Below are 27,457 nucleotides of genomic sequence, written 5' to 3' on the forward strand. Positions count from 1 at the left end.
CTGGCGCGGTGGGCGGGGCCTGGCGCGGTGGGCGGGGCCTGGGCGGGGCCTGGGCGGGGCTGCTGGGACGCCCGGGACACCTGTCCTGAAGCTTGTCGCCTCCCACCGACACCCCGAGCGAAGGGTCTGGAGTGCGTGGGTGTGTGTGGTGGTGGCGGCGGCGGTGGCCGGACTCGAGGCCCGGCGCTCCCCTCGGACGGGTCTCCAAACACAAGCAGTTGGGGGACAGGATCTCGGGAAACGTGGGGAGGAGGCTTGGGACTTTTTTGTAGGAGGAGGTCCTGAGACTCTCACAAGGGTGGGTAGGGATAATCCCTGGATCCGCAGATAGCGGGCCATTGGCTCGGCCCCTGAGGCTTTCACCCCCTGCCGGGCATCCCTCTCTCAGCCGACCTACCCTCTATAATGGCCTTCTCCACGGGCTAATTCCCCGGAGGAGGAAATCTTTGATCTGCGAATTCCTTGGGGCCGGGTCTAAAGCGCTCACAGAGGCCTGAATCAGTGGGGTAGCCGTATCCCTCCGGAACTGACTTCCCCTCCCACCTGCCTAGCCCCACCCCACTCCACACACACACACACACACACACACACTCACTGAGACATGGAAGGGCCTGGCAGTGACATCTTGATTTACTGCTGACCTTTACCCAGGGCTCAGATCCCATCTGGTTCATTTGAGTCAATTCATCCAGTTTGTTCAACTCCTAGGTCTAGTGCTGGAGTGTAAAGACAGTGATGAACCAAGTCGGGGACAGACTGAGAGGAAAGAGGGGGTCAAGAAAGGGGCGTATGGGAGAGAGTGGGGATCTTTGATCAGGGGGCTTGTGCCTGGATTTAACCCGGGGGGGGGGGGGTGTTTGCACCATGTCAGGGGGCAGGGGACAGGGAGATGGACAGCAACCCAAAATAGTGAACCACTTACAACTGTAACTTCAGGGACACCTAAAACCCTCCTGTTTTTCATCTTATCTCTAGTATCTGAAGTTTTGCCAACAGACTTATTTTTATTGGGACTAAATTGTCACCTAGTTTAGGATGTAAATCCTTCCTGGAGAAAAACCTTGAAATATTATCCATGTCCTCACCTTAGTATTAACTAGTTAAGTCAGAGATAAAAGGGGAAGACTTGTGGGATTTTCAAAGGTCCAGGAAAGACACTCAAATATGTTCCCCTCCAACTTCCTTTGTTGATGTTCTGCGTCTCTTAACTAAGTCGTGTGGCTGTTATTTCATAGTTGGAATCCAGGCAGAGTGGCAAATGGCCTTTCAAAGGGGATGCAATCCATGGGCCACTTCAATCGTTTTCCATGACCACCACCCTCATAGACTCTCTCCTTCTTTAAATGCTTCCCCTCTTGGTTGTGGGGACTGAGTCAGAGCTTTCCTCTCCTATGAATGTTCCTTTTCAAGCTTCCTCTGCCCTCACCTGTTCTCTAACCAGGGCTTGTTACGTTTCCATCCTTAGCTCCCTCCCCTTCCTCTCATCTATGCCCATGGCTTCAAATACTCTGTGAGGGGCTGTATGCTTTATTTATCACTATATTCCCAGAACACTGTGTGGTAAGAAATAGATGCTCAATAAATTTGTTGAGTGGATGAATGAATGGATGAATGAATGCATCCCAAGTCTATATCCCTGCCTAGGGGTCTCCTGGGACCACCTGCCATCATCACTACCACCATCATCATCATCACCTGCAAGACTTGCATCTGGTTGGTGTTCCAATAACTATTGGCCAAGAGAATGCTGCACAGGTTCCCAAGGCTCCTAATCCCACAGTTCTAGCATTAGCATTAACATTCCTCCTGGACAGGGAGTATATCTTGTTCACAAAATTAAATCGGTGTTTTGTTTTTTCATTTGTTTTTGGTTATTTTTTCATTTTGTTGTTGCTGTTGTTGTTAAAGTCTGGTCTCGAGGGGAGCGGTAATATGGAAGTGTGACGCACTTCTATCATCAGTCAATATTTTCTCAGCTGGGGCCTGAACTAGTGCTGGACATAAAGAGGACTAAGTCACTATCCGTTCCCTAGAGGTGCTCAAAACTGGAGGTAGAGTAGGGACTTGGAGCCCCAGGAAGCTGTAGTAGTGAGTGGTGGGAGCACAGGCCCGGATTCTGCGGGCTTGAGCTTTGGTTCTGCCACTGACAACTGCCCACTGAGTGGCAGGCCCCGGGGCCTCTGTGAAAGGAGAGTGGAAGACCAGACTTCCACAAGCATCGTGGGTGTCCAACGGAAGGGCCTTCAGAGACCCAGGTTTCTAAGATGGGGATCTTTGAGGAGTAAGGGATGCTGCGGGGTGCACTGGCTACCTCCTTGCTCCCCCGGGGTACTTGGAGCCCACTGATCTGAATGCGGCCCCCTCTGGGGAGGGGCAGCCACAGGCGGAGCCGGGCAGCTGGGCATCCAGTCGCTCCAGCTCGGGGAGGAGCCAAGCGCCTGGGAGGCGGGGCGGAGGCCCGGGGCCAGAGAGCGAGCCGAGGCGCCGAGCGGAGGGTGACCCGGCCTTTGCAGGCGAGGGACTCGGCCGGCCGGCCGTGCGCTCCCGCTTCGCAGCTTCCGCGCGCCCCATGGGGTCCCCGGGCCTGGGCGCGCCCTCGCCGGCGCTCTGCCTGCTGCTGGCCTGCGTCTGGCTGCCCCGGGGTGAGCCGGCGGCCGGTCCCTGCGGGTGCCATCTCTCGGTGCCAGGGCAGTGGGCTGGAGGGGGCCGCGGGGTAGGGGGAACGGTGACGGGAGGTTCTAGACAGGGAGGAAAAGGAGGTTTGCGGGGAGGGCAGGGGAGAGGGGAGAGGGAGAGGGGCGCCAAGGAAAAAGAGGCCAGAGACAGCCGGGAGAAGGGAGTCCCAAGCTAGGCAGGATGGAAGGCACCCAGGGTGGCGAGCTGGAGGGAACAGGGGCACAGAGTAGGGGGAGAGTGGGAGACCCTTGTTGGAGAGGTCACCAGAGAGGGAAACGGATTGAAATCTGTAGGGAGAGAGAATGAGGGGGTGAAGATGCATCCTAGAAGATCCAGGACAGGAGGTGGGAGACCCAAGAAAGGGAGGCCTGGCTTGACTGGAAAGCAATCCCCCTTCCCAGGCTTAGCACCCACACCCCAGGGCAACGCAGAGCTGCAGCCTGACCCAGCCCAGGATCCCAGGTGAGTAGGTGCAAGCTTGTGGCTGCCCCACCCATGACTCCCATCTTTATTTCTGGTGTGGATGATCCCAGCGTTTTAGCACAGAGGGTGGGCTGTCCTTGGGGGTGGTGGGGAAGGCATGGCTCATTCTTATTCCCTCACTCACCTTAGGCTTGTTTCTCATCCTAGCCACAGACAGCAGGAGGTGTCCCTTGCCATAAAGGATGCTACAACAGTGATGGGAAGCCAGGTAAGAGGAGGCCTGGGGAAGGGGGGCTTCACTGGGCAGGGGCTTATTTCTGTCTGGGACCGGGGCTGACAGGGAGCTCTATAGGTTGCAGGAAGGTTGTCTCTGCAGTTATTTGGAAGGGGGACAGTGTCCCTAGTATATGTCTGAAGTATGCAAATTCATGATACACTTCTATTCCCACTTACCTAATCTCTTGGGACCCTGCCTGTAGTTGGTTCAGTTTGTTTTTGTTTTATTTCATTTGGGGAGGAGGGCACTAAGATGCAATCTGGACATAGCTGAACTCTCCCCCACCCTGGGGTGAAAGCACAAAGGTGAGGGTTTAGGCGAGTGGAGTTCCCTCTTACTGGCCTGATCTGGGAAGGTATGAAACCGGTAAGATGCCCCACTCCATACCTTGAGCAGTGCTCCAGCTAGTGTGCCTTGAGAGGGAAAGACAAGAACTGGGCCACTCGGTGGGGTTTGTGAGGACGAGCTCACATTGTGTGGATGGGAAGGAGAACCGCAAACTATTAATCTCTTGAGTCTGTACCGTTGCCCTCCCACCCTCCTGGCATTCTCCCTTCTTTCAGGAGAGGTAATAGTTTATTTTCTCACTTTGCCAAATTTCTTTGGTCTCTGGGTCAAGTGACTCATGTACTCTTTCCAATCCTGTCCTGTACTTGTCTATTCTACAAACATAGACGTGTTATAAATCTGGCCTGCCCACAGCTAGATCCATAGAGCATCTAGAACCTCAACTCATGCACCCTGGCCCTAGAGATCAGCCCTTGTGCCAGTGGGTTGGGGACTATCACCTGTAATAGAAAACAATGTGCTCCCAAATACCTGCCCTTTGGAAATAGGTATGAAGACCCCAAGGCAGGAAGAGGACATGCTTATTCTGTAAGGGGTGGATTATCCAGGCTATTTATTTTTTGTTTGCCCACTTAGCCAGGCCACAAGTTTTAGAATCACACTCAGATGTAGTTTGAATTGAAAGATAATATTGTTATTCTTTTTTTAATTAATTAATTTGAGAGATAAGGTGAGGGAGGGGCAGAGGGAGAGGGAGAGAGAGAAGCAGACAGCCCAAAGTGGGGCTCGATCTCACAACCCTGAGATCATGATCTGAGCCAAAATCAAGAGTCAGATGCTTAACTGACTGAGCCACCTAGGCACCCTCTTATTCTTTTTCTATGTGATGAAATCAAGGTAGGTGGGTGACCTGCTGGGGTCCCCAGGAAGCAAGTGAAACGAGGACTCCTGGTGGAGCCAGCTTGCTGCCCCACAACATAAATGCCCCCCAGGACTCCAGGAATCCCTGAGTTTTAGTGGAGAAAATAATCCTTACCCAAGCACCTCATTCCCCTAGCAGGCTTCCTTCCTCGCTGGATTTTAGAGTAGGCCTCTCTCCCTTTACCTTCGGGAAGCATCTGGACCAGACAACCCCAGTGGGTTTCTCACATTACTCCTCAGAGCAAATAAGGGGTTGGAGTGGCCTTCCTTTAAAGCCACTGGAGTGGGTGTGGGGAAATGAGGTCATTAGCTAGAAAGTGAACCTGGGGATCCTTCGAGGGCTTCTGCCTTGAATAACCTCAGTGGTGAGGGTCGGGGGTCCCAGACCAGCAGCCAATTGACCTTCATTTCAGAGCTGCCACATTCCTATAAAGCACAGCCGTTGTCCAGAGAATCCATGGTATAGGCCAGGGTGGGAGGGTAAAAGCAATGTTATTTACCTCAATTTAACTGAAAGTTAGCATTCCCTTTAATTATGACTATAGGCTACAGACCACAATACAGCAGTAGCAGTGTCTGTGACTGTCACCAGTAGAAATCACAGACACAGTGATAGCACCTTACACTTGTCATTTCCAGATCTCATTTATACTCACTGCTACAAAACTCTGGCAGTGATAAGACTTGCTGCTAGATCTTGCTATTTAATGTAGTCGAAATATTACGAAGCCACACATTTTTATAAAATAAAACATTTTCATGACTATATTGCAATATAATCCATGTCTTTGTCATCCTGTGTTTTATGTGTTTACCAACATTATTCTTAGAATGGGTCAATAGGCTTCACTAGATTGTCAGAGAGGTTCTTGGCATCAAAATGTCTAAGAACTTTTGATCTATACTGAAGACAAATCATTTGAGCAGGATTTAAAGATTTCTCCAGAAAACGGCCTTGGCTCTGCAACCCTATCTTGCCCTCATTAACACTGATCTCAGAAGCCACATCTGAGGTGGGGGTGAGGAGTGGAGAGACACAAAGACACAAAAAGGTTTCATTAAGAGCTCTTTGGGGCCTACGGGATGTGAGGTGATCAGTTTTTCCCATGGTCTCTGAGGCCCCGTGAGATCGATTACCACCAGGGTGGGAAGCCCGACTCCTGGGCTCAGGCTGGGTGTGCAGGGTAAGGAGAGCCGGGGAGGACTCAGGAACCAGGGGCCAAAGGGGCACAAGAACACTGAAACCTGGCCCAGGAGGGGCCGATGACTTCCCATGGGTCAGTAGGACAGTGCAAAGGGGGGCAGTGACTGCCCAGGGTTGAGTGGAGAGACTGGCAAAGACCCCTGGAGGTTGGGCTCCAGGGACCAAGGGTTCTGGGTATTCTCCATGTTCCAAGTCCTTTGCCTGAGGCTGGGGATTCAGCCCGAGGCTGTGGAGATGACAGAGAGGAAGGAGGACACGTGAGACTGAGAAGCACAGTGTGTCGGTGCCTTGTTGGCCCTGTGAACATGCACACGGGCTCCCTGAGGGCAGAGACTTTGTCCCCTTCACACGGGGAAGCTGTACACAGGAGGGGGCTGAGGCGCTTAGAGGGGAGGAGCTTACTGGGACCCCAGTCCCAGTGGTATGAGCCACCTCAGACTAGGGTCCCGAGAGCTCAGGCATCCAAGTCAGCTAGCTCCGTGCTGACTGACCACCCCTGATGTTCAGAACAGTTCCAGTTTCAGATGGTTTCTATCCAGAGAGTCCACATGGTGGGATTTCTGGTCTGGAAGATAGGATTTCTCGCCTCGCTTTGCCTGTGTCCTCCTCAGATTTATGGTATCAGGGAGAGTCCTGGCGTGGAGCCGAGTTCTGAGGACTGTGGGTGGTGACCCGTGAGGAAGGTTGGGGTAGGCGATGGCATGAGATGTTCCCCAGCCTTGGGGCGAGGGGCTGCCTTTGTTTCTTAGGTCTGCCTCGTGTGGTTTCCGAGGTATTTGTTCTCCCGACAAGGGGGTTTTGTGTTGGGTTTTGTGAGGGCATGAAAGTGTACTAGAGAGGGAAGGAGGCAGGGAGGCTGGGGGATATGGGAGCACAGAGGGGAGGGAATGTGTTCAGGCCACCGAGATGCCACTCTGGAGGGTTAAAAACCAGCCTTCACTCCTCTAGGGCAGGTCTGAAATGCTCCTGGACCTCTCAGAGGTGGGCCTGGGGAGGGAGAGTGGCTGGAGGACGGAGGTGTGGGGGGCCTCCTTCCTCTGGGCGATGGACAGGGAGGGCCACGACCTTTAGGAAGTCCTTCCCTGACCATGTTCTCTTCCTTCTGTCTTTAAAAGGAGGCTGAAGTCCTGGACTCCTTGGCCATGTCTTCCTGGGAAAGGCGGCTCCATCGGGCCAAATGTGCACCATCTTGTAAGTGGCCCCCCTCCCTGTGGCCCATGGCAGGCCAGGCTTCCCTCAGGGCCTCCTGTGATCTCTCTGCCCTGCAAAGGGTCTCTTCCCACCTTCCCCAGTCCCAGCCTCCAACTCTGCTTTCCTGTCTCCTGCCTGGCTGAGGAGGGCTTCCTCTCCAGTGTCCTGTTCTTATGACCATGGCCCCATGGCTTTTCCCTCTCACACTTTCTGATGCCAGTGTGATTGGGCTTCCTTGCTTAGTGGTTGTTTCCCCCTCTTCTTCACCCTGTGTCCGCGGCCTCTCCCCTTACCCTGTGCTGTGTCCGTGGCCCCTTCTCTTGTGCCATGGCTCCTTCCCTCACCATACTCTGCTTCACTTTGTCTTCTCATGCTCTGTGGCCTGTCTCCCGTATTCCAAACATGAGGCATCTCCCCCTTCCCTGGGTCGTGCTTAAGCCTCTTCCCCTGAGCTTAGGGAACAGTGAGGAAGAGAGGTACCTGAAGATCTCTGAGCAGTCTCCCCACTCACCCTACGTGCTCCATATTCAGTCTGCCTGCCTTGTGTGGCAGCCACGAACTTTCAGTGCAAGGAGCTGAAGGCCCAGGTGGGGTTGGCCTGGGGGGCACTCGAGGCATACTGAGGACAGGTACTCTGAGCCCCCACGCTGCCTGCCTGTCAGGGAGGGAGCCAGGCAGCTGGGTCTGAGGCACCCTACCAATGCCCCCACTAGGGCTAGCTCCTGAGAAATGTTGGGGCTACCTGTGGGTGGGGATCTGAGTTCCATGTAGCTCTGGAAGGGCTGAGTCTGGTGCCCTGGCATGAGGGAGGTGCTGTATCAATGGGTCCTGCCCATCTTGGTTCAGTGGGGAGGTACCTTCTGTGTCTCCCCTGCAGACTTGTTCTCCTGCTTCAACGGGGGCGAATGTGTGTACCCAGCCTTCTGTGACTGCAGACGCTTCAATGCCACCGGGCCACGCTGCCAGATGGGTGAGTCTGAGCTCTATTCCACCCCGGGGGTGGGCTGTGGGTACAGGGAAAGCTTGTGAGCCTAAGGCCTGGGAGACCCAGGCTGGGGAGGGGGCACAGGTCAGGGGCCCTGCTAGGAGCTGGCTTGGTGCCCACTGCAGCTGCATGGACAGGCTCTCTTTCCTCTGGCACAGTGTATAACGCCGGCCCTGAGCGGGACAGCATCTGCCGGGCTTGGGGACAGCACCATGTGGAGACGTTTGACGGTCTCTACTACTACCTCTCTGGGAAGGGCAGCTACACCCTGGTGGGACAGCATGAGCCTGAGGGCCAGACTTTCTCAGTCCAGGTGAGGCCTTTCCTGCCCTGCCTCTCTAGGAAGGTTCCACTAGGCTCTGGAGGTCGTCCTGGCCAGGGCTTTGCTGGTCACAGTTAGACAGTCTACACCTGGGAGGAGCTGGGGGCTCCATGGTTCCCTCTCACCCACTCACTCCTGGTTGCCCCTGGCCAGTTACCGATTTAGTCACTCATCATTAAGTATTAGGTACATACTTGTTCTCTCCCTGGCACAAGGCTTGGCGGTGGCCTTGTGGACAGTAACACAGATGTAGTCTCTGTCCTTGTGGAGCTTACAGACTAATGGGGGAAACAGACATCAAATCGAATGAATCAAGTGCAACTGAACGCACTTCAGAGGAGAAATACCAAATGTTAGAAAAGCATGCGATGGAAACCTAACCTTGCTTATTGGTAAGAAGGATGATCAGGGAAGACTTCCGTGAGGAAGTGACATTTAAGTTGAGATCTGAAGAATGAATTGGAGTTAGCCAAGTGGAGGGTCACAGGTCTGAGGGCTGGACATGAGAACATTCCAGGTAAAGGGAATTTGGGTGCTGAGGACCTGAGATAACAAAGAGCACTGTGCCTCTGAGGAAATGATAGAGGTCCTGGACGACTCCGTTCAGGGTTACCTCTTCTAAGAAGCCCTCCTGGATGCGCAGACCTCCTAAGTTGGCTCAGGGGCTCCTCTCTGTGTAACCAAAGTTCTGCATTGGTGCATTGTCAGTGCATTTCTCTTACAAAGGTCTGTTTCCAGGTTGGTCTTCTCTACCATATAGAAGCTTTCCAGGCAGGGACCGTGTCTTTTCATTCGGTGTTCCCAGGACCCAGATTAGCGCTCAGAAAACGTTTGTCCTGTATACGAACACATGTGTGAGACTGTCAGGTGGATCTGATTTCCATGCTTACCCCATGTGTGGTGCGGGGTGTCTGCTTCAGGCACTGGTCGGTACACCTCCGTCCGGAGAAAAGTCAGCCTGGGAGCCGGCTCTGCTGAGGAGCACCTTGGTTAGGGCAGAGTTAGGGCCAGAGGCTTGGGAGTTTGGGGAGATCCTCGTGGTCATTGTCACTCCTCTGCCAGCAGGCATGCCCCTCTGTCTCCGGCACAGCTCTGCCGCGGGGCCGCCCTAGGGGCCATGCCTGGATGGCATGCCCTCTCTGCCTCGGCGCATCACACATCAGAGTTTTTTTATGACTGTCATTTTGTGACAGATACAATTACTTAGACTAACGGGGTGCAACGCATTCATGGAGTCTGAAATAAACTTAATGAGTTAGAACTAGCAACCCTGCCAAAAGAACGAAAGAAGGGGGGAGGAAGGGAGGGAAGGTGCGAGGGAGGGAGGAAGAAAGAAAAGAGAAAAAACCCCAAAGAGAATAGAATATATAATGTGGATGCATCACACATTAATAGGGGTAAATACTATTTTGTAAAATTTTTGTTTTGTTTATATATGTATATATTTATATTTCTTACTGTGGGTCATGATCCAAAGCTTGACAAGTTTAGAGTGTGGGGTGGCTTTCACAAGCCCCACTTTCAGCTGGAGTGACCCCAGCCTGCTTAGACACATTGAATGGTAATCTAGTGGAAGGGTTTCTACACCAGGAAGAGAAACATTTCAGGCTTTTCCCTAAGCCTCAGTTCTCCTCCCTCTCTTGGGTCTTAGGGCTTTGAGGTATGGGTTCCATCTGAGGAGGGGGCAGAGGAGATGTGCATGTGACAGGCGGCACAGGAGTGACACAGGTCACATGTGCTTGTGTGTGCAAGGAAGGCCTAGACCGCACCTGTCCGGGTCATGGTTAGTGTGTGCACTGTGAATATATGAGGGGTGTGTGTGTGTGTGTGTGTGTGTGTGTGTGTGTTCTGTGTGTCAGACGGTGTGAGTGAAGATCTTGGCTTTTAATTTGATAAGATAACCTGGGTTGCAAAAAAAAAAAAAAAATACAAAAATAGGGAGACAGCACCATGTACTGGAAAGAGCCCTGAAATTTAGCCTGAGTCCTGGGTTGGAATCCTGGCTGTGTGCGTGTGTTGACCTTCATCACTTCACCTCTCTGAGTATCACCTGCCTCCTCCGGGAAATGCAGATAATCAGAGCTCTGTCCTCCTGCGGGGTTGTGGGGACTGGGAGACATCACAGAGGAAGGGTGCTTGGCACACAGAAGGTAGGTGATGAGCATTAAGCGGAAGCTCCATGGGGTGTCACTGGCCTCTAAACCCCCTCCATCAGGTGCACAACGACCCGCAGTGCGGCTCCTCCCCCTACACCTGCTCCAGGTCCGTCAGCCTCTTCTTTGCGGGTGAGCAGGAGATCCGTCTGGCCAAGGAGGTCACCCTCGGAGGCGTGAGGTAACTATGACACCAGCTCTGAGCTCTCCTGCCCCCTGACACTGGTGGTGAGGGATGGTGAGCATCTTCCTTCTATAGCCTAAAGAAAACTGTTTTCTGGGGGCAAACCGAAGAGTTTCCACCATCAGGGCAGGAACATACTGGCTGGCCAGCGGGGTTTCCCAGCAGCTGGGTGTGTGGAACGATGAGTCCCTCGAGATTTTCTGAGACTCTGAGGGCCCTGTGCATTTCCAGGCAGTGGGTATTCATGCCAACAGCAGAATTTTTGAGATAGAGTATAGCACGGAAAGCATGCTTAAGTTTTTTTCTTTCACAATTTCGAGGGAACCTTCTTGAGTGGATCATACACAGTTCAAGCCTCCTCAGAGGAGACCTTGAACTCATTGTCACCTTTTCTGATTGCAAAGGGTCATTTCAATGTCACTTACCTTGTTGGGACATCTGGCAGCAGAGGAATGAGGACTCTGCCCCCACACCACATGGCCCAGACTGTGGTTCTTCTGAAGTCTTTCTTGTGTCTTGTCTTCACTGTCCTTTCCCTCCCTTGCTGTCTGCTGTCCCTTCATGCTGCTGCTGGGTTGCGGGAAGGAGTCTTCCTGCAAGGACCCTTCTCTTGGTCTCATTTCCTGCTTCCAATCTGGAAACTGGGTAACCACACTTTCTGGGGCTCAGGGTAACATTGAAAGCCCAAGGGCTTTTCCTGTGAAGAAAAGACTGGTATATGGATCTTCGGGTTCCAGTTTTGGCTGGTTAGACCCTGTTTTTGTTTTTCTTTCCTGACTTTGAAGTGGATTAAAAGTTGCCAGATTCCATACTGGCTAGGAAAGCCTATCCCAGTAAAACTGGGAATGTGGTCGGGATTGCTATGGGCCTGCATCCTTTCTTCCTCTCCTGGTTTTCTTTATCCCTCAGCTTTTTTCCTCTTCCTACCCCTTTCTTGCTTGCCACCAAAAAAACCAAATCACATAAATGTCTGTTTATACCATTTCTCCCATCCAGGAGAAATGAGCTGACAGCTTCAGATACTCTAAGATTTATCCTGCCGGGGAAATTGCGATTTTATTTTTCTTTTAATTTTTTAAAAAAGATTTATTTATGAGAGACACACAGAGAGGCAGAAACACAGGCAGAGGGAGAAGCAGGCTTCTTGCAGGGAGCCTGATACAGGACTTGATCCCAGGACCCTGGGATTATGATCTGAGCCAAAGGCAGATGCTCTATTCAACGGAGCCACCCAGGTGCCCCAGAAATTGCAATTTTAAAAGCAAGTTTTAAACTCTGAAGACAAAAGAATCCCTCTCTAATGGTGGACTTCAGATACCCAGAAAGTCAGGGGGAGGGAAAGCGGGGGCCTTAGATCCCATGCTACCGGTGGCATGTGGATGAGGCAGGTGCTGGGTACATGATGGGTCCTGCAGGTAGGGGACGCGGCAGGTCCTTTGGTGAAGGGATTGGATGAGTGTAGGTGGTGTAAACGGCCTGAAGCTCTGGGCTGCACCCTGCAGGGTCCAACTGCCCCATGTGATGGGGAACGTGCGTCTGCAGCGGCTTGCTGGCTACGTCCTTGTGCGGCATCAGTCAGCCTTCACACTGGCCTGGGATGGCGCTTCTGCTGTCTACATCAAGATGAGCCCGGAGTTCCTGGGCTGGACTCATGGGCTGTGTGGGAACAACAATGCCGACCCCCAGGATGATTTGGTGACCAGCTATGGTGAGGTGTAGGGCAAGTGGCCTCTGTGGGGTGTGGGTGGAGGTGGGGGATGGGTCAGGCTGGGTGGGTGGGAGAGACCTTGGGTGGAACCCTGGGATCATGGTACTAAAGACCCTTTGGGATGCCTGGGGCCCCTTCCTACAAAGTGTGTGGCCTCAGGCATGTTCTTAACCCCTCAACCTCAGTTTTCTTGTCTGTAAAATGGTCCTAATGAGAACTCCTACTACGGTTGTGTGAGGATCTAAAGGGCACTTTGCTGGGTGGGATTGATCCTGCAAGATGAGTATGTGTCAGGGGTAGGGAGCAGAAAGCCAGAGAGAGCCAGGAAGAGAAAAGGCTCCATGGGACCTGAAGATACCTAAGGAGGAGTGGTAAAGTAAGAGTGAAGGTAGCAGGGCCAAATCATGGCGACTCTGGCTGGAAGGAGGGAAGTGACACCTTTGAGCACCCACAACATACTGAACACTTAACATACAGTCTTTGCAGTAATCTCATGGGGGGGGAAGTTATTTGCCCTATTTCACATATGAGAGAACTGAGGCTCAGAGAAATGCAGGAGCTTGTCCATGCTCACATTCTAGTTGTCTCTGGATTGCATGGTGTTGCCTCCCCCAGTTTGGAGCAGTAGGGAGCTACTACAGGTTCTCGAGCATTCTTGCCTATTATCACCAGCTTTTTCAGGAGAGTGGCTCCGTTGGGAAATGCAGACTGAATGCGAGCTGGGAGGCTGGATTCTTCGACTCCTTGCCCACCTTTGGCATCTCTCAGGCTCCACCTGCCCTCCCTTACTTAGAGCCTTCCACGGCCCCCTCCCCGCCATCCACCTGTGGTCATGCTAGTTCTCCCCTCCAGGGAAGCTGACGGACGATGTGGCTGAGTTTGTGCACAGCTGGCAGGAGCAGGCCCCCAACCAGCCTCCGAGGCCTACAACTTCCTCCCTGCCTCGCCCACCGTGTCTGCAGCAGAGCGCGGGAACCATGCAGGTCTGGGCCTCAGGCAGAGTGCCTCCCCCCACCCCTCCTAGTGTCTGTCCACCTCCTAGAAAAAGTCTGTGCACCACCTCTTTTCTCCCCATCTTTCTCCTTCTCTCTCTTGAGCTCAAATTGGGGTTCTGCGTGGGGGCTGGTGAAGTCAGAGGGCTGTGAGTGGCTTTGCAGCCCCCAGCTCTGTCTTGTGGCCCTTTGCCCAGGGCGTGTACGACCGGTGCGAGGCACTGCTGAGGCCCCCCTTTGATGCCTGCCACGCCTACGTCAGCCCTCTGCCCTTCACAGCCAGCTGCACCAGTGATCTCTGCCAGTGAGTAGCCAGCCAGGCGTGGAGCTGCCGCTGGGCTGTGGGGAGACCTGTCCCGGTGCTGCGGGGGTGGCGGGGAGGGGGCTCAGCACGTGGGCCACGGGGGCTGCTAATCCCAGGCCCTGACAGATATGCTTCCCAAAGCTCGGAAATTCTTATCTTCATAGGTGGACAGGGCTTCCCTATTCTCTGAAGCCCAGATATAGGGACTGACACCCTCAGGGTCACACTAGTCAATGGCAATGGTGGGACTAGAACCCAGGTGTCCTGCCTCCATCTGTATACAGATACCTTCCCGGTTTCTCTTTCCTAGCTGTGTGACAAGGAGGGGTGCCCTGCACCCTGGAAGTGTCTAGAGGGTACGGGAGGGCAGGTGGCGGAGTGGGCTCTGGCGTGACGCTTGGTTTCCCTGCACAGGTCAGTGGGCGACGAAGCCACCTGGTGCCGGGCGCTGGCGGAGTACGCCCGAGCGTGCGCCCAGGCGGGGCGGCCCCTGCAGGACTGGAGGACCCAGCTCCGGCAGTGCGGTGGGTGCATCTGCTGGTGGGCAGGGACGGGTTCAGACAAGCTCTGGCTTGGGGTGTGGGTGGCACCCTCGGGCTCAGCTCAATGTCCTGTCCTGCTTAGGCCCATAGTTGTCGGCGCTGTAAGGCCTGAGGCCCCATCCTCGTGTGACCGAGGAGCCAACGGGCTCAGAGTGGAGGGACTGGCCTGCGGCCACAGAGCAGGCTAAGCGTGGTTCTCCGAGCCTCCCAGGCTCTCGCCTACTTTCTGGTCACCCAGGGTTCCCGCTGGGACTAGGGGAACAGGAAGATCACAGCCCTCACTCCCCCGACCCCAAGGCCTGGAAAAGGGGTTGGGTCTGTCCTGGCAGAGCTGGGGCCTGACTCCCCCCTTCCCCGTGCCCCCCCTCCCAGCTGTGCACTGCAAGGAGGCGGCCTTTACCTACAATGAGTGCATCGCCTGCTGCCCCGCCTCCTGCCAGTCCCGGGCATCCTGTGTGGACAGCGAGATCGCCTGTGTGGACGGCTGCTACTGCCCCGACGGTATGCCAGGGGCAGAGCGGGTGCCTGGCCGTGTCCTCCTGGGCTGGCACGGAGGAGCATGATCAGGGGCCCCAAGGGTGCCTATCTGCGCAATGAGGGGAGAAGGAACACACAACTCGGGAGGGAATAAATGAATGGCTGGCTTCAGGGAGGTGGGGGTGGGGGTGGCACTGCGGCTCTTGAGAAGTTCATCAGGGTGTTTCATGTTATTGGGACTGAGCTTTTTAAGGTGTGTAGACAAGGACGAGTCATTCATTCATTCATTCTTCATTCATTTCTTCATTGATCATGTATGAATTTGCTTAAACACTCATCCACGTTTTTTAGGGGGATATAAATTTGCAGCATATCTGTAGTGTGCAGGCCATGGCTAGGCAGGGATTGAGATAAAAATATATAGAGATACAGTCATGGACTCTAGGGGTCACAATCTGGTTGCAGTGACGTTTATTTATGGCTCCCGTCTAAGGCATAAAGCAGTGAGGACCCACTCAGGGGTTCAGACAAGAAGAGACATAGGAATTCAGTGAGGGGAGAGATTGTCAGGGAAGGCTTCCCGGAAGAGGTGTACCTAAGCTGGTTCTAGATGCAGTGACAGGCTTCTGAGAGGTGGAGAAGACAAGTTGGTCAGTATGCAGGTTGCTTGGGGTGGGCAGTTCTCAGAGCAAATGTCTGGAGGTGAGATTATTTGTCCAGAGATCTGGCCTGAGCCAAGGATTTATGCAGGAGAAGGCTTGAAAGTGGGCTCAGTGGTAAAAGCTTGGATGAGGGATCTTATGGCCCCGGGGAGCCATAAACGGTCTGTGAATAGGAGTGGAGGTGAGTTAAGTGGGCCTTTGCTGTCACCCTAGGGCTGATCTTTGAGGACGGGGACTGCGTGGCACCAGCTGAGTGTCCCTGTGAGTTCCATGGGACCCTGTACCCGACTGGCTCTGTGGTGAAAGAAGACTGCAACGCCTGGTCTGTGTCCACAGCTGGGGGGTGGGGCAGTGGTGATTTCCAGGGTTTTCCAACAGGGCTGCCCATCTGGGGTCTGGGAGCCCTGGTGACATGGGGGCACTCAGCATCTTTAAATCTCAGGAGATCTCATTAGATCTAACCCTTGGAGGTGGAGGTCTCTACCACCCACTTTAGAGATGGGAAGACTGAGGGCTGGGGGCAGCAGCTCTGTGGACCCTGCAGTCCTCCAGCATCTCCCCTAGGCCTGGAGAAGTGAGCCCTGCCTCCTCGGTCTCTGTTTCAGCACATGCACTGCAGGCAAGTGGGTGTGCAGCACATCTGTTTGCCCAGGTATGTCTGACTCTACTCCCTTCCTCCAGTCTCACAGCTTTGGGGGCAGGTAAGTTCTGGGGGCCAGGCCTGCAGTTCCCAGCTTGACCCTCTTTGATTCCTCAGAGCCACTTTGCCTGGTTAAGGGATTGTTCCAGCCTCTGTCAGGGAGGCCTTTTGTGGGGGCAGATCTAAGGACCTTCCTGAGCTTGGGGGCCTTGCACGGAGACTGGCCTCCTGGCAGGGGGAGATGCCGAGGGCAGGGCTGTATCTCCCTTCAGACAGGCTGGTGAGGGCAGGGCTGCTTCTCCCCAGCGACCAGTGTCGAAAGGGGGGGCCAGGGCTCCAAACACCGCCCGAACTCCTGAGGACAGGGTGCTGTCCCTTCCTCATGCTCGGGGCCCGCAGGGCAGAGGCAGTCCCCGTGGGGCAGCTCCCATATGTCAGCCACCTTTCTCTGCCCCTCAGCCGAGTGTTCAGTGACTGGTGACATCCATTTCACGACCTTTGACGGCCGGCGGTACACCTTCCCTGCCACGTGTCAGTACATCCTGGCCAAGAGCCGCTCCTCGGGCACCTTCACAGTGACGCTACAGAATGCCCCTTGTGGCCTGGTAAGGGCTGGGCACCCTCAGGCCCACTCCAGCCAGCCGCTTCTGCTCTCTGCCTCCTCGGGAGGCTGAGGGACTTCGGGCAGGGTCCCAGGGCTTCCACGGCCCACTCATCCTGATGTCTATTCTTTCTGGGCCGAGCCAGGGGATAGGAGACTAGGTTCTGTCTCTAGAAGATCTGCTAGCTGAGAGGCACTTCCCCTTTTCTGGGCCTGAGTGTTTTTTTTTTTTTTTTTTAATCTCTAAAATGGGTCTAATTCAATTTAATCTTATCTGCTTCCTTGGATTGTACGTTCAACATCCCTATGTTTATTTGCTCACTCATTTATTCATTCAGCAAATACTGAACATCTGTTTGTGCCGGAAGCTATGTTGGGATCTCGGAGACTGGGATGGATTAGATCTGGCTCTGCCCTCCTGGGCCTTGCAGTTTGGTAGGTGAGGCAGAGAAGTACCCCCATAATCCACTATGTTATAGGAGTTGTGACAACGTGGACATTACAGGGTAGGTCCCTGTGGAGGAGCTTTTCCTTGTTGTTATTCAAGAGGTCAGGTGGGAGGAGGGGTGATCTGGAAAGACTTCCTAGAGGAGGGGACCCCTGAGCTGTGTCAGCTGCTTAGGAACGTAACTGAGAAAATCGCCAACTCACATATCTGAGGTAGTTGTGAGTTTGTCTGTCTCTCCGTGACTGCATTTTCCCTGAGTTGACCATACAGAGCTGACCCCATAAGCCTTGGTCTGGGCTACACTCAGCTCCTTCCTGCTCAGTAGAGCAGGGGTTCACACCCCTAGTCTGGGCAGCCACCCCCAACCCCCCTTCCCTGCCTGCCTTGTCCTCCCCCGCTGATGTCAGGTGTGAGCAGACATCACTTAGAGGTCCCCTCCCTGGCCCTGGGGACCCAGGCTGGGCTGTGGACAAGGGAGACGGCTGTGCTTTCTTCCTTTTGAGGCCTGAGTGATCCCCTCCTCTTTCTCTACCAGAGAATGGCCTGGATTTGCCCTTGGCTGCTCTCTGAATCAGAACACTTGTCCTCAAAAGCCTGGGGGCTCCCATGACATCCTGAGGGAGGCAAAAGAAAAGGCAAGCAGACAGACACCACCCAGTGTAACTCCTTCCCATTTACAAAGTTCTAGAGTCTTAGAATACCTGGGGCCATGAGACCCTGGAGGTCCCTTACCAACCCTTTCTCTACCACATTCTAGATGGTGGCCAGCCAGCCTTGGCCTGAGGTAACCTGCTTCACTGCTCAACAGTGCCTCTTGATAGTACTTTCCTTTTACCATGAGCCAGGTCTCCTCCTTGTGACTTCATCCATGCTGATGAACAGTAAGCTAGTCTTCTGCTGGCTCTGTGCAGGGCACAGTGAGGATTACACAAATGAGTCAGACCCTGATCCTAGCCACCAGGAGCTCGCAGCCTGATGAGGGAGTCACTCATGTCCTCAGGACAGGTGCTTCATGGTGAGATACAAGAGCAGTGCTATCAGAGGGGAGTTCTGTGGAGGAAGAAATATTCCTACAGGTCAGAAGAAAGGATCAGGGAGAGCCTCATGGCAGAGGTGGCATTTGGGCTGAATGACCTAAAGTGGGCCTAAAAAGATAAATAGAAATAGGATATATATGTTTGAGGATGGGGAGAAAAGGCAATCCAGGAGGATTAGATCATATGAAAGAAAGCAATGAGGTTGGAATGTTCTAGAAAACATTAAGGCCGATGCAGAAGGACTTGGCAACTGGCTGGTAAAGTGGGCAGGGTGTGTGGGAGAGAAGAAGGAAGAGTCAAAGATGAAGCCATGACTTCAGTCCTGGGTGAACACAAGGGGGTAGGGTGAAGATGTTAATAAAAAGGATGATGATGATAAAGTATTTGCACAGTACTTTTTACTTTGACTAATCACTTTTGCATGGGACCTCTAGTTTAAGGCTCAAAATACCCCATGTAGTAATCATTATTATTCTCTCCACTTAAAATATGATAAGACAAGCCTATAGAGGCTTGGGGTGTTCCTGATAACCCCCAGCCAGCGGGAGGGGGAGCTGAGCCAGACCCAAGGCTGGAAGTCCGGAAAGCTTGTCACAGCCTCTTTATACACCTACCCCAATATCTGGGCAGTGTTTACAGCCTTTGAAATATTTTTCAAGTAGACCTTTCTCATAGTAGTTTTAGATTTTATAGAAAAAATGCAAAGATAGTACATAGAGTTCCCATAAATCCCACACCTAATTTGTACTATCATTAACATTATACATTAGTATGGTACATTTGTTACACATAATGAACCAATGTTGGTACATTAACTAAAATCTGCACTTTACTCATATTTCCTTATTTTTTTTTTTTAGCCTAATATCTTTTTTCTCCATTCCAACATACCACATTGCATTTAGTCATCATGTCTCCTAGGCTCTTCTGGCTGTTGCAGTTTCTTTCTTCTTTTCTTTAGTGTGTATGTGGTTTTTTGTTGGTTTTGGTTTTTTGAGAGAGGGAGAAGAGAGAATCGTAAGCAGGCTCCATGCCCAGTGTGGAGCCTCACTCGGGGCTTGATCTCACCACCCAGAGATCATGACCTGAGCTGAAATCAAGAGTCAGATACTTAACCAGCTGAGCCACCCAGGAACCCCCTTGTTACAGTTTCTAAGACTTTATGATGATCTTGAAAGTTCTGAGGAGTGCTGGTCAGATATTTTGTAGAATGCCCCTCTACTGGAATTTGTGTGATGTTTTTCTCATGGTTAGAGTGGTTTTATGAATTTTGGGAGGAAGATAAGAGGTAAATTGCTATTTTCATCACATCTTATCAAGGGTACATATACCAACATGGTTTATCACTGTTGAGGTTGACCTTGGTCATCGGGCTGAGGTAGTGTTTGTCACATTCTCCATGTAGAGTTAGCCTTCTTTTCTCCCCTTGCCATACTGTTCTCTTTGGAAGGAAGTCTCTACGCTCTGCCCATACTTGGCGAATGGAAAGTTATGCTCCCTCTGCTTGAAGGCAGAGATTCTACATACATTATTTGGAATTTTTCTGCACAGGAGACTTGTCTTCTTTCCCCCTCACATATTTTCTTTCAGTCATTTATGTATGTCAGCATGGATCCAGGGATATTTATTTTATATTTTGGGTAAGAATCCAATACTTTTTTATTTTGTTACTCAAGACTTTTTCTAACTTGACCATTGGGCAGTCTTACAGTTGGCTCTGGAGTCTCTTTGACATAGCCCCATCAGTGTGTGTGTGTGTCTGAGTGTGTGTGTGTCAATGTGTATACCGCCTTACTTTATGGTCCTACAAGATGCACCAGGCTCTTGCTGTATATTTCCTGTTGCATTCCTAGAGTCAGCCATTTCAGAAAAAATACTATCAGATGCTCTGGGCTCTTTTTATTGGAGAACGGTATTAGACAGCAAGATCTGGGGTACTAGGTGTGCACCATTGCTACTGGGGTATCACTTCTTTTAGACCCTCTTAGCCTACAGATAAAGGAAATAATATGTATAACTTATGAATATCCTCGTATAACCAATGTATATATACGTATCTATAGATAATCTATCAATAGCTCTGTATATCTTTATGCGCTAAAGTTCATATTGATGTGCCAACTCTAATCTATTACCATGTGGGTCATTGTAGCCTCCCCCCTTGCTTATCTATAAATGCCCACGCTGACTGTGAGAAATCTGGCTTCCACATCCATCATCCATTTATCTAATTGTTCAATTCCAGTATACATGTATAGAAGTATCGGAATTATTAACCCATATCCATGGGAAAGAACTTTATCAACTAGAGTGCAGTACTTATACACAGTTCCATTTGCCTTTAGTCTTACAAACTCCACTTATTTCCAAAGTTACTTAAGTCAACACCTTTCCCTGCACCCCTCTTTCAGTGAGGTTGTTTGATATATTTGTAATACAGTTAGATTCTTTTGTCATAGTCTACATTCCATTCTGGGATCCTTTGAACTCCTACCTGATTTAAAAAAAATGTACACATTAGGGTTCACTCTTTATGCTGTAATGTTCTCTGGGCTTTGACAAATACAACCTCCAAAGTATTCCAGGCACGTTTTCTTACCTGTATCAAACGAGGCAAGACCAACTATTGTGGTATTTCTCTATTCCTGAAGGAGAGAACTGAGGTGTGGATAAGTTCAATGAGGTCTTTAAGGTCTCAGCTTTCAGTGACATCAAGGCCTGAGCCTAAGACTTTGACTAAAGCATTGCAGTCTTTCTTCCTGCACCAATGACAGGTCCAGAGGGGGACAGGGGATGAGTGGGTCTGGCAAACAAGGTAATGTTTCAGATACAATGGTTTTGAGCTGTTTCAGGGATTTTTATGTCTCCTTGGGAATGAGCTTAGAAGAAAGGTCATAGCTTGTTGCACAAAGCCTTTCTGAAAAGTTTCAAGCTCTAATCCTTGCCTCATTCTGCTGTTTGATTATATCACTTTCAGATTATACTTTCTCTGGCTGTCTTTGGACTGAGGATAAAGTCCAAAAATTTTACAAAGCTCTGCCTAAGCTGGCCCCTGCCTATCTTTTTTTTTTTTTTTTCTTTAAGATTTGGTTTATTCAGGGATCCCTGGGTGGCGCAGCGGTTTAGCGCCTGCCTTTGGCCCAGGGCGCGATCCTGGAGACCCGGGATCGAATCCCACGTCGGGCTCCCGGTGCATGGAGCCTGCTTCTCCCTCTGCCTGTGTCTCTGCCTCTCTCTCTCTCTGTGACTATCATAAATAAATAAAAAATTAAAAAAAAAAAAAAAAAAGAAACCAAGTTCTTTAAAAAAAAAAAAAAAAAGATTTGGTTTATTCATTCATGAGAGACACACAGAGAGAGGCAGAGACACAGGCAGAGGGAGAAGCAGGCTCCTTGCAGGGAGCCTAATGTGGGACTTGATCCCAGCCTGAGCCAAAGGCAGGCGCTCCACCACTGAGCCACCCAGGTGCCCCTACCCTGCCTACCTCTTGAACGTTATCTTAAACCACTTTGCTCAGTGGCCTCTGGCCCTCTGATCTTCTTTTATGTGCTTGGATGCATTAAATGCCTTCCTGTGTCAGGGAATTTTGTACAAGCTGTTCTTTATACCTGGATGTCCCCCTCCTTGCCTTCTCTCTTCTCCCAGCTACCTTCTATGGACCCTTCAGATCTCAGCTCAACGGTCACATTTTCCTGGGTGTTAGCCTTCTGATCTGCATAATAGGGTTATTAGTAAGACTTACTAAATATGATTGCTATGAGAATTAAGTGAGTAAATAAGTGTAAAAAGATTAGAACAGTACCTGAACGTAGTAACTTCATATTAAAAGTAACTGTTATCATAATAAATCTAACATTATTAAAAGTTTTGTTATGATTTTTACATTACCATTATCTTTCCTGAGAATGGCCTTTCCTACCTCTGCAGACTAAGTCTTGTTCCTTCACTACATGGTTTCCTAGTCACCCCACCCTACACCTTTTTGCAGCACTCATCCCAATAATAATTTAAAAGCTGATTTTGTGATTGTTTAAATGTCTGTGTCCCACACATATATGTACTCCCCATGAGTATATCACTCCATCACTGTATGGTTGTGTTGATGTCTTCTCATGGGAGGAAGTATGAATGGGCCTGATGCATACTACCCATTTTAGAGATGAGAACCTGAGGCCCAGATAGTATTTGTTCATTTCTTGCCTGCCTATGAGTGGAGCTCAGTACTCTGCAGGAAAGTGCTATATAAATACCTATACAGGGATGAAATTGAAGTCTTATATTGTACTTGAGTGGGGAGGCCAGTGTTTTTGAGGCTAGACTCTGGGCCATCCAGGGGGTCTAGCTCTGCTCTGTGTCATGAATAGCCTAAGAGTTGGCTCTCTCTTTATTTGCATTATCCCAGCTCTGCCACTAACCTTCTCCAATCTGAGCTTCTGCCTTCCCATTCCCAGACGAGGGCATTTGGTTAGAGGACTCCTAATGTCCTTTGGGGGCTCTGTCTCAGCCTGCTCCTGGCCTCAAGCTGCACTAGAATCCCTGCTCCTGGGGACTCTGTGGGGACCAGTAGGACAGACAGACTAACTGTGCCCCATCTGACTTTCTCTTTCTCCAGAACCAAGATGGAGTCTGTGTCCAGTCAGTGTCAGTGATCCTGCATCAGGACCCTCGGAGGCAGGTGACCCTGACCCAAGCGGGGGATGTCCTTCTGTTTGACCAGTACAAGGTCACCCCACCCTACACAGATGGTACGGCTTTGATGGACGAGAGCTAGCTGGGAGTTGGCTGCCCAGGCCTCTTCTTCTAAGCACTGCCCCTGGCCAAAGGCACTGCCACATGGGCAAGAGCTCACGTTCTCTAATACTGGGTGGATCAGGCCAGAGGGGTACCTTGGTCCCAGGAATGTGGACTCGGGACTCGTCAGATGGTCTTTGTCCCATCCCAACATGACAATAGGCTTTACAGCAGTATGATGGCTTCTCCTAACATAAGGATATGAATGGGGCTGTTTTCCATCCCTATTTTATTATTTTTAAAGATTTTGTTTGAGAGAAGAGAGAGTATGGGGGGGGGGAGGGAGAGGGGGAGGGAGAGGGAGAGGCAGACTCCCCGCTGAGCAGGGGGCCCTACACAGGGCTAGATCCCAGGACCCCGAGATCATTACCTGAGCTGAAGGTGAACCGCTTAACTGAGCCACCCAGGCCCTGCTATTTGTTTCTTATTTACTTACTATCCTGTCTGAATCCACAAGGGATCTGTGGTAGCTTGTAGGAAGCACATCTAACAAAAATGACAAAACTGTTAAGAAATAAAATAGCACCAGAGAAAATTATAAAGCCCCCCCCCCCAAAAAAAGAAAAGAAAAAAAGAATAAGGGTTCAAGAACAAGAAGAGTGGGGATGCAGGGGGAGGGGGGGTGTAAAGAGACCAAATAAATGCAAGCCACAAAAGGTGAAAAATTCACTACAATTAAAAAATTGAAAAAAAAAATTGGAAATAGCTACAATTGAATCTAAAACCACATCGTGAGCTTCCTGGTGGCCATTGTGGAAAACGAAACAAAACAAAAAAAGGGTAGTTAACAGAATTCTCCTTTGCTACAGAAGGAAGTTATTATCAGTTTCTTATGGAGGAAAAACTTTTAATTGGCATTTCATACTTAAAAAAAAAAAAGAGAGAGAGAAAAATTCTCAGCCGGGGTTGCCCTGGCAACAGGATTTCCTCAAGGCGCCCCAAGCCAACCGCTCCCTTGGGAGGGCTTCGGCGGGTGTGGACCAGGCTGGCGGGGCACGGGGTCAGGGGTCAGAGGTCGGCGAGGCTCTGCGGGCAGCGTGGGGGGGGGGGGGCGGACGTGGGCACAACTTCCCACCTCCCTACCGCGGTTCTGTTGCCCAGACGCCTTTGAGATCCGGAGGCTGTCGTCCACGTCCCTGCGGGTGAGGACCAACGTGGGCGTGCGGGTGCTCTACGACCGCCAAGGGCTGCGGCTCTACCTGCAGGTGGACCAGCGATGGGCGGACGACACCGTGGGCCTCTGCGGCACCTTCAACGGCAACACGCAGGACGACTTCCTGTACGTGCCCCTGCCCCGGAAGCAGAAGGCGGGGGGTGGGCCCCTGAAGGCCCAGCGAGGCGCTCCCCCTTGAGCGGCCTCCGTGACGGGGCCACGCATGCGCCGTTGATCACTTATGCCTCGGCCTTTACACTGAAGCGTGTTTCTCCGAGGCGGTGCCTCAGGGTCTCCCCGGTGCGGAGGACTCGCCCGAGGAGCCCGTGGAGATGCCGACTCCTCGCCTCTACGTCTCCGGGGTCTCCTGGTTTGGGGCCCGAGGATCCTGGTTTTAATGAGTGAGCGCTGCGATCCTAGTGCGAGAGATCTACGGCTCGTGCCGTGAGAAGGGCGGTGCTACAGTGAGGTCCTGAAGTTGGTAGGCCTCGGGCTGGATTGGATTTGGTTCACGCGTTTCCTTGTTTTAATTGACTGGGAACACACCTTTTTTTTTTTTTTTTTTTTTTAAGATTTTATTTATTTATTCATGAGAGACACAGGCAGAGGGAGAAGCAGGCTCCACGCAGGGAGCCCGACGCGGGCCTCGATCCCGGGTCTCCAAGGTCACGCCCTGGGCCACGGCGGCGCTAAACCGCTGGGCCACCCGGGCTGCCCTGGGAACACCTTTAGATGAGCTGAGCGTAGGCCTCCAGTGAGCCATTGATGCCCAAACTCCTGCTTTCTATACTCCCCCCCCCAAAAAAAAAAAGTTGGGGTGGTAGGTGGTTTCACTCATTGATTCAGTCTCAGATCGGTTGAATTAAACCCATTTCAGGAAACAGTGGTTGCAGGTGTATTCTCACAGCTAGGCTTATGGTTCAAGTAATCAGGTATTAAATAAAAGACATTTCTATGGAAATGAAAGAACACCGATGATTATGAATTGGATTAAATGTTAAGCCCGTGCCTGAGTTCTAAGGGCAGCCAGTTGGGAAGATTTCTGGATGTCAGACTTTAAGCATCTTCACAGAGAGTGAGGGCAGCTTGAGGGAATCTGACAGATGTTCCCGGTTTGTAGTTCAGATGTTTCCGGGGATCTTGTGAGTAGCCCAGAGAGCAACAGGCACACACAGATCGTCTATGAATTTGTTATTACGGTGATTTCTTTACCTCAGGTTATTGATATTTAGGGCGCCTGGGTGGCTCAGTCAGTTAAGCGTCCGCCTTCAGCTCCGGGCGTGATCTCAGGGTCCTGGGATCCAGCTCCGCATCGGGCTCCCTGCTCAGTGGGCCGGTCTAACCCATAGATCTTTCCTGCCTGGTGCATGAGGGTTGCACCATGTGAGCCTCCCCACCTTCAGGGGAAGGCTGTTTCCCGAGGCCTGACCAAGAATCGAGAGAAAGCCTGTCTGGGTGTGGATACGGTTTAGGGACTTGGGAGGGGACGAGAGTCAGACTTTCCAGAAAGGGGAATCAAGGGTTGACCTTGAAGGTTAGAGGTTCTGGCTGCTTTTTCAAGTTACATGCATTAGGTGATGCAGAAGTAAAAAGGAGAGGCTTTCTTCAGCCAGAGAGGACATTCTTCAGATTCTTTCGGAAAAACAAGAATAAGAAGAAACGAAGAGCTTTTAAATGCATGCACATTAAAAAAAAAAAAAAGTAGCATTCTACTCTGTCTTGCTTGGCGGGGTGGACGTGAGGGCAACTGGCCAGCCTGGTGGAGACAGCCCCTTGCTTAGTGGGTGGGCGACTTGCAGCTCTCCCCAATGGGAGCTCTGGGCAGAGAAGTTGCTGTGCTCGCACTGCTCAGGAGCGCAAGGGTAGCGTGCTGAGCGCGGCAGCACCTGTCCCAGCCCTGCGCCTTAGGGTCTCTGCGGCCTGCCGTCTTGGAGACTGGTGATGTCCAGGAGGCATGCTTTCCCCCTTTCCTTCCTTTATTACCACTCGCATGACTATTTCCTGGCTAGAGGGGAAGGTTAGGCAAAGGAACTTGCAGGAGCTGCTCATGGAGAAGGAAAGAGGAAGGTTTAATCCGGGGAAGTTTGGTTCACGGCGTCCCTGTTTCTGTCCGACATGAAGAGCTGGGAGTAGGTGGTGAACATAGGGTAGGAGGTGGCCCCCAGCCACGTTTGAGCCCCTTTGGAGCCTGTTAGATAGCCTGTTAAATGTGACGTGTGTGCGCATGTGTATACATCCATAATCGTCTGTGTTTGTATGTGACGGTGTAGACTCCCTTGGCTGTCTGCATGTCTGGCATATATTTGTGCTCTGCATATGTCTGTGTGTGTGGTGAGGGTGCGTGTGAGTGGTGTTTGTAGGTCTGTGTGGCATGCGTGTCTCTGAGTGTGTGGGCTCATGCTTGGTCTGTGTGTGTATATGTGAGTAGACACTTATTTGGGCGTATGCTCTACGTCCACCTGAGTACACATGGCACGTGTGTGAGTGTGGCTATGCCGTGACTGCAGGTCCCCGGTGGGTGTGCCCGAGAGCACCCCACAGCTCTTTGGCAACTCCTGGAAAACACTGTCTGCCTGCTCCCCACTGGTCTCCGGCTCCCCGCTGGACCCCTGTGATGTGCACTTGCAAGCAGGTGAGTAGGGAGTGGGGGGGACTGGAGAGGAGTGAGATGGGAACTCTGGGCCTGAGGAGGCTGGGCAGGGGGGGCAGAAGTGATAAGGGCAGGTGGGGGAGCTGCAGAGAGGGGACTTTTGTTCCCTCCCAGTAAGGGCTGGGCACACTGGGAGCTTCAGGCCCTACCGCTGCTGCATAGACGCGGATGGGTGCTGGCTCTCCCATCTCAGGGTGAAAGCCTAAGCCCTCACGGTGGCCCCACTAGGCCCTGCACTCTGCCTGTCCCCCGGGCCCCCCACTCTGCTGCAGCCACCCGCCTCTTGCTGTTCCTCCTCCACAGCCAGGTCTGCTCTCTGCTCCAGGCCTTTAGACTTGCCCTTCCCTCCACCTGGAATGCTCTTCCCTCACTAAACACCGGCCATACTCCCTCACCTCTTCAACTTGTAGTTCACACTTCCTGTCGCCACAGACATGCCTTCCTGACCTTGTTTAAAATTGCAGTTGCCCTGCCCACGCCTCCTTCAATGCCCATCTGCCTTCCCACCTTTCTCTCCCTCTGAGGCCTTCCCCTTCCCCTTCGCCCTGTAAGTTGTGCAGTCTCTGGACCACAGCGTAAGCAGGAGTTTTGTTCACTCCTCCCAGCATGTGGATTCATATCCCGTGCAAGGTGGACCATGTTGCATGAATGTGCTACACACACACATACACACACTCGCCCTCGGCCTCGCCCTCGCCCTCCTTTAGTCATTTACCCCCATGCCCATGGCCTACTATACACACACACACCCTCCCATCCACCTTCTCATGCCAACCACCCTGACTGTGAGGTGGGGCGCGGAGAGGTAGGAGAGGCCCCAGGAAGAGG

General features: G+C 51.9%; 1 protein-coding gene across 1 annotated transcript in view; it reads left to right on the forward strand.

The window, feature by feature from the left end:
- The first annotated feature begins 2,992 nt into the window (after positions 1-2,992).
- The window catches only part of OTOG (otogelin), an 88,904-nt gene continuing 64,439 nt past the window's right edge, over positions 2,993-27,457 (forward strand). Inside the window, 17 exon segments of the mRNA XM_038568125.1 lie at positions 2,993-3,138; positions 3,307-3,367; positions 6,905-6,980; positions 7,858-7,950; positions 8,124-8,278; positions 10,503-10,621; positions 12,127-12,332; positions 13,185-13,315; positions 13,522-13,628; positions 14,043-14,152; positions 14,543-14,671; positions 15,523-15,631; positions 15,915-15,961; positions 16,409-16,554; positions 22,648-22,780; positions 23,928-24,105; positions 26,487-26,611. Coding sequence (XP_038424053.1) covers positions 2,993-3,138; positions 3,307-3,367; positions 6,905-6,980; positions 7,858-7,950; positions 8,124-8,278; positions 10,503-10,621; positions 12,127-12,332; positions 13,185-13,315; positions 13,522-13,628; positions 14,043-14,152; positions 14,543-14,671; positions 15,523-15,631; positions 15,915-15,961; positions 16,409-16,554; positions 22,648-22,780; positions 23,928-24,105; positions 26,487-26,611 — 2,071 coding nt within the window.

Source organism: Canis lupus, chromosome 21, assembly GCF_011100685.1.
Source record: "Canis lupus familiaris isolate Mischka breed German Shepherd chromosome 21, alternate assembly UU_Cfam_GSD_1.0, whole genome shotgun sequence".
NCBI lineage: Eukaryota > Metazoa > Chordata > Mammalia > Carnivora > Canidae > Canis > Canis lupus.